This window comes from Garra rufa, chromosome 4 (genome assembly GCF_049309525.1).
Source record: "Garra rufa chromosome 4, GarRuf1.0, whole genome shotgun sequence".
In the NCBI taxonomy this organism is placed as follows: Eukaryota; Metazoa; Chordata; class Actinopteri; order Cypriniformes; family Cyprinidae; genus Garra; species Garra rufa.
The window spans coordinates 56,636,183-56,643,218 of NC_133364.1; the positions used below are offsets into that span (position 1 = coordinate 56,636,183).

The 7,036-nt window shown below is 43.2% G+C and overlaps 1 protein-coding gene across 1 annotated transcript; it reads left to right on the forward strand.

Annotated features, from left to right (window-relative positions):
• The first annotated feature begins 889 nt into the window (after positions 1–889).
• Positions 890–2,197, forward strand: LOC141333045 (uncharacterized protein F54H12.2-like). The gene has a single exon (XM_073837990.1). It carries the CDS (start codon positions 890–892, stop codon positions 2,195–2,197), a length of 1,308 nt encoding a protein of 435 aa, XP_073694091.1.
• Positions 2,198–7,036: the final 4,839 nt, after the last annotated feature.

Genomic DNA, 7,036 nt, shown 5'->3' on the forward strand with positions numbered 1-7,036 from the left:
AACATTTCATTAAGATTCAGCGGTAAACTCGCCGCTATTTTAGGGGTAAAACCCAACATACCTTTAGGACCGTCCAGCTACCCTGAAAAAGACGATCCAAAGGTTATTATTACGGATGCTCCTCACCAGGCCGATATCAACGGGGGTTTCTACACCATGTATGTTTATACAGATATTATTGAGTATCAATCGGTGGGTGATTCGTACGTCCCCCTTTTAAGATGTGTACATATAACGAGACACGGCGATAAAACAGTCAGTGTCAGATACGACAAACCCCATTACGTGTCGGTCAACAAGTCGCTCATCACGGACATCACCGTAGAATTAAAGGACGATCAAAACCGTGAAATACCATTTTCTTACGGTAAAGTCATCGTGAAGCTACACTTTAGACCCGTGAAATAAACTGCTTTAAAAATGGCTTACTACACGCCGCGTGGGACGGACGTCTCCAATTACATAGACTATTACCGAAATCAGGCCGGATGCGGACTTCCGGGTTACGCGGGAGGCGCTGTTATGTACGGCGAAGGTATAGGTGGCCTTTTTAAAGGACTGTTTAGGCTAGCTGTACCGTTGTTAAAAAGAGGATTCAATATAGCTAAACCTCATCTAAAATCGGCCGCCAAAAATATAGCTACCGACGTCATTTCAAGTGTGATGTCAAGATCATCCGACGACAACCTCAAAGCTCAAGACGGTTCAGGACTCATGGTCATGGCTCGTAAGAGATTGTCTAAACCTCCCGGTATAAGAAGGCGTGGTCAATCAATAAAGAGAGCAAAGAAAACAAAGCGCACCTCCAAGAAGACCACAGTCACGAGCCGTAAGCGTAAGAAGTCTGTGAAGAGAAACGCTACGAAATTCGTAAAAACCATATTCTAACATGGCTCTACTGCACCGCATGTCTGGGGAGTGTATTAAGTCGGAGCTGGATTTGTTCACAGTACCGATGACCCAAACGGTTATCGAGAAAAATGCCTATTTAGAAGTACCTCCTTTATCGGCCATATCGGAATCGTCGCCTCTGGAGTTTTTCATCGCAGGGACCGGGGAAGATTACATCGACCTCAATAACACGCTGCTTTTTCTAAGACTTAAAATCACAAAACCTAACGGGGGCGATATAGCCGACACCGCAAAGGTTGGTCTAATTAATTACCCTGGGGCCACTATATTTTCGCAAGTAGACATCAGCCTTGGGGATCGATTGATATCTCAGAGCTCGAGCACTTACCCATACCGATGTATCATCGAGAGTCTTATCAACTACAGCAAAGACACTCTGGAGACGCTTTTCTCATCTGGGTTGTTTTTCAAAGACACAGCGGGTAACATGGACGAAACCGACCCCACAGGTCGCAACAATGGACTGACCAAGAGATCTCGCTACACTACCGGAAGCAAAGTAGTGGAACTGCTAGCGCCTATTCACAGCGATATTTTCTTTCAGGAAAAATTAATGCTAAACGGCGTCGACATAAAAATACGAATGATCAAAGGTAAAGACGAATTCTGCTTGATGACCGGAGACGACGAGGCTTATAAATTAAATATTGTGTCGGCCTCACTTTTTGTCAAGAAAGTCACTGTATCACCGTCCGTGAGACTAGCGCATACCCAGACCCTGCTCACGACGACGGCAAAGTACCCCATAGACAGGGTATGCCTGAAAAATTTCTCCATACCCTCAGGGTCCCGCGTCACGAATCAAGAAAATTTGTTTTTGGGGACATTGCCAAAATCAATCGTTCTGGCTATGGTGGATAACGACGCCTTCACTGGGGCCTATGATAAAAATCCGTTTGCGTTTAAACATTACGATTTGGAATTCCTGGCCCTCTACGTAGACGGTCAACAAATACCTGCCAAACCTCTACAACCGAACTTTTCCTCAGGAGCCGCCGTGAGAGAGTTTTATCAGTTGGCTACAGCGACCGGTAGACATCTTAAAAATCAGGCTCTCTCTATAAACAGAGAGGAATTTCTGAAAGGCTATTCGCTTTACGCCTTTAACCTCACACCCGACGAAGACTGCGGTCAGCACATATCGCTCGTCAAGTCAGGCAATATCAGACTGGAAGTACGGTTCAAACAACCATTGGTGCATACTATAAATCTTCTGACCTACGCCGTTTTTGACAGCTTACTCGAAATATCTAATCGCAGACAAGTCCTGCTTGATTACTACTGAACAGAAAATGAACACCCTGCAACTTACGGGTATTATGGACAAAATATCTTGTAACACTCATTTTCTCGGAGTCCTTCCTTGCGATCACTTACCTGAAACACCTCTAAAAAGCCTACCCGCGATGACCATCGTTAACACGGATCCGTCAGACTCGGAGGGGGAACACTGGATAGCCGTTTATTTGACTCGAGAGGGGTCAGGATGTTTTTTCGACAGTTACGGCAATACCCCTGATAGTGAACACTTTCCACCGTACATCAAAAACTTTTTAACAACCAACGCTAGCGTTGTATTATATTCTACCAGACAGGTCCAGGATTTTACATCAAACGTATGCGGTCAGCATTGTGTGTTTTTCCTCTATCATTTAGCCAGGGGTCATGACTATAACTATGTGATGAACTTGTACGATGATGATTATATTAAAAATGATAAAATGGTAACGCTCTTTGTGAAAAAAATACAATCTAAGAATGTGTGTCAAGAAAAAATGTTTTCGTGTATTCATTGTATACAAACATGTAATACATTCAGGATGCATAACCATAAATAAAAACGCTTAAACCAAAATACCAGTTTCACAGACATTTTATTTTAACAATGGATGTACATACAAATTTATTTTAACAACATGCATACATCACATTAAAATTCCAACCATTGTCTACGATCAATAGTCGGTGATTTGAACACTGGCTCATCTGCCATAATACGCGATAGTCTCTTTTTAATTGCCTTTTTAGAAGACGAGCCAGTCTCAGGCGTCTGTGCGAGGTCTCTGGGTTTGTTTTTTAAATATCCGATTGTACGTCTAACGTCCTGATTAGGTACCATAGAAAACGGTATGTTTAATTCAGCGAACGCTTGTAAAAACTCTGACCATCCTAATGGTCTTCTGTCATTGCGGACCTGGTGTGGCGCCGTGATGTTTTTTATCAAATCGACCATATGTGAGCCGTGTAAGGTTTTACCCTTAAACACAAATTCCCCCGTGTCATTCCACGTGCTCAGTCCTTTAGCTTTAGACATTTTGTCTAATATGTACCGACTGTTTTTCATGCTTCGCGATGGTACGTTCTTCAGAACTTCAGCTACGACGTCTTCTGTACCCTTGTCGTTTCCAGGGGTAACGATGGGGTGATCGTCTTTATGACCGATGTCATTAGACGGTAACGATAAAGTTAATACGTTACTCTCTCGATCACCTTGTTTAACGATAGTTAAAAACCGGGTTAGAATGCTTGAGTAGAGTTTGGCTTTTTCGTGTTGATCCAAGTCTTTTCTAAGTAAAATATTTCTTATGGCGGAATCCAGATCGGTCTCTACAACCTGTTGAATGTTCTCTCGAGGGGTTACGGATTGCATCTTTTCCAGCTGATTCTGAGGTACAAGATACATCTTTTCGGCATATTCCATGTTTATCCCCTGCTTCCTGATATCAGACTGGAAATAAAGGGTACGGCCACGCTTAGGAGTGGTAAAAGAAATCCCCCGCTCTGGTTGACGAAACGTTTCTTGACCCCTATACCGATTTTCTTATTGGCGAGAAATTTAATATCCGATTTTTTCCTTTTCAGTTTTTGGTACTGTTGCTTAGTGATCGGGATCGTACCGTAAAGAATGTTTAAGGCTACTTCGCAGAGTGCTAAAATGAGCTCGTCGGACGATGACTGTAAAATAAGACGTCGTTGTTTAGGCGTGGCTTTATGTAGCATCTTTAAAAGAGGTAGGTGCTTACAAAGTTTAGCGGACATGATCACAATCTTTTCTTCGGGAGGTAAACCACTTGGCGATCGGAAAGCAACCCCGTTCTGAGTCTGTATTGTTCCGGCGTATCCGCTTTATAGTCTATCATGAGATATCCGTAGGGTCTGCTGGTTGCGTCGCGATAGCATTCCATAAAGTATTTCACATTTAAAGGGAACATTTGTTTCCCTAACGTCATGACTTGATTAGCGTCACGGCAATTTTTAAACAAAAATAAATAGCTGGTGTTTAAGCTGATGGTCCTGCTTGATTTCCCTTGAACGAATACATTTTGTACAATATAAATAACGCTTAAATTACGATGGTGTACATACTGAGTGAAGACTTTTTGGACTTGAATATTCCCGCTAGCTTCGCTCATCATGTCGTCCAAAATCAAAAGATTAGCCTTGTCGACAGGAAGTAACTGATCATCATTCAGAGACGATGGTATTCCTTCAATAAATTTAATGTCATACAATTTAAGCAGTTCGTCATACAGAGGTTGCCAACAATTGTAAATATATACAATGTTCTCAATTTTTTCAGAAATCATATTTAAGCCATTTTCCATTAAGCGTTTCACAAAAAACGTCTTCCCCGATCTCGAAGGTCCACTGATAACGCAGGAAAACGGATGTCTTAGTCTTGTGTCAAATTCGGAAACTTCCCGAATTCCTCTAGGCATTGTCGTATCAGTAGCCATAAGGAAGTGTAGTGAAATCGGGTAAAAGTCTACGTTTATTGTACACCACTTTGAACCTTTTTTCGACTGACTTGTTGTGCAACGTGAGACTCTTTTTATTCCTCACAATGTCTTCGGAGTAAGCGGTGATGTATTGTGTATTATCGTGAGACGACACATAGCTGTTCACCAGACCAATCAGTGTGTCTAACCGGATAGCTTGGGAATTTTTAGCGTTCAAAGTTATACCCTTCGCTTTCATGCAAACTTTTCCTTTCGCGGTCCGAAACCCGTAAGATTTTGGGCCGGAGGAAGAGAATTCCGTTATGAAATCCCCGTCTCCTATTTCGTCTGTCAAATCCCCCAAATGATTCCCCAGAGGAGGCATCCAATCACCTTCCCTAGACACAAAAATACAGCTGTCCGTGTCGAAGTACAGAACACGCTCTCCGAGTTTGTCGATCAGGTCGTACAACTCCAGTCGTGCATGCGCCGTCGTAAACGCTCCTATAAAAACGTTAATGTCGCGAGTCTGTCGATCCCCCTCTTTGGCATCCTGATGTTGCACGAGTGCAACGTCATCTGAGACGAAAGTGAAAAATTTCAAAGTTTCGGTTTTACCAAAAACTATTCTGGTGAACTCTTCAGGATCTTTCACGAGCGTCGTCTGCGGCAGATTCTGCCTCATGGAGAAGCGTCCCCAAAGACTATTGAGCAATAACTTATTTATGGCTCTTTGAGCGGGGTTGTGGGAGATTTTTTCGGGGTCGAGACGAATACCCTCTTTTTCATAATATTCCCGGATGTAAGCCTCTTTGTCGGCCTCTGTGACGACGTCTGTCGGATAGCCTGATGCTTGTTGTTTCAAACGTAAAAACGTCTTTACGTAATCGCAAAACAGTTTGTCCGTTTGTTGCGGAAAATGCCAAACTTCATCGACTTTGGCCAAGACGTAGCCCTTCTGGAGCGCTTTTAAAAGCTCAATACTAACCCAGCATCCTGAGAGAGCCCTCTCCTCGTCCGAGTGGGTGCAGTCGGTTGTTTGATTTTCGTCGTACGCGCAAGTACGACATAAGGTAAATACCAATTTCCCATGGCATTGCATGGGAAGAATTGGATGAAATAATTTGCGAGGAGGGTACACTGTAGCTTTGACGAGTCCGTAATAGTTTTCAATCGGTTCAAAATTGTGATAAATGATCTGGGGGTGTCCGATCGGATAGCTCTTACGAGCCTGGCATGAAGGGTATAAGCTTGTAAAGTCGTAATAGCTTATTTTCTCGCCGTCGGTCGTTTTGTGGTACAATTTACACGTGTTAGTACGTCCGCCGTACAGCGCATCTCTAGGTTTTAGTCTTTCAGGAGCGGAATAAGTACTCATAAACTCCATCACAGCGGGGTCTGAACGTTTCATTTCCTTCCAGTCACATTCCCAAAGAACCTCCATTTTCAACCCGTAAGCGTTTTGCAGAATTTCGATCTTGTCGTCAAACTGTCTCCTTAGAACACCAAACGGTATTAAGGACAATGGGGGGTATCATGGGGTTCACAGCAACGTTCGCAGCCGTGCCAGAGACATCCGCAGAATTCTAGACCGTACCTCGTACCGTTCTGTTCGTAGTAACCGTCTAAAAAGTAGCTACCTATTTGCATTTCGCCATGATTTAGAGCGTGGTGAATGTCGATGTTTCGGGTCTTTTTCACGTACTCGAGCCATTCGATCGAAGCGTTAGAGTATGTTTTACTGTGTTGTACGTACATTTTGTCGTGAGTTAGAGCTAGCGTGTCTCTCTCCAGGTAATGTGTTTTGAAGACCCCCATGCAGCAGCTCGCGAGAGTAGTAAAGCTGAACGGGTCGAGTTCGGTGCATTCTATAAAGGCTCTTCTGTATTTCATGCATACCTCACGTAATAAAACTACATCATTTACGCCGTACTCGTACAATTGTTCTCTGAAATTGAAAGTTTTACCCGAGACCGTGCTATACCATTCATTAAACTTTGCCTGGTTTTTATCCGTCATGTTTTCGTACCCGTAGAACTTTTTGTCAGGGTAAGGACCCTTGTAACAGGTATTTTCCAGCCTATTGAAATGATGGGGAAAGTAGCCTTTTTCCTTCGTGTCCAGGTTTAGAGCCTCGGGCATCTTAGACAGAGCCATCGGTATGAAACTGTAGCTGTCTATGTATCGTTGTGAAAAAGTCTCGTCGTACATGAAGATTAATTTACAACCTTGCATGATGATGTTGAGAGTAAGGCCTGCTTTACAAAAATACTCGAGAAGTAGAAAAGAGTCAAATCTGGAAGCGTAATGGGCTATGAAACAGTATCCTTTGTATCGCGGTTGCCTAAATCGTGTGATCAGTTGCTCCACGCAATTAGTTCCTTCGGCCACAAATCGTTCACCGT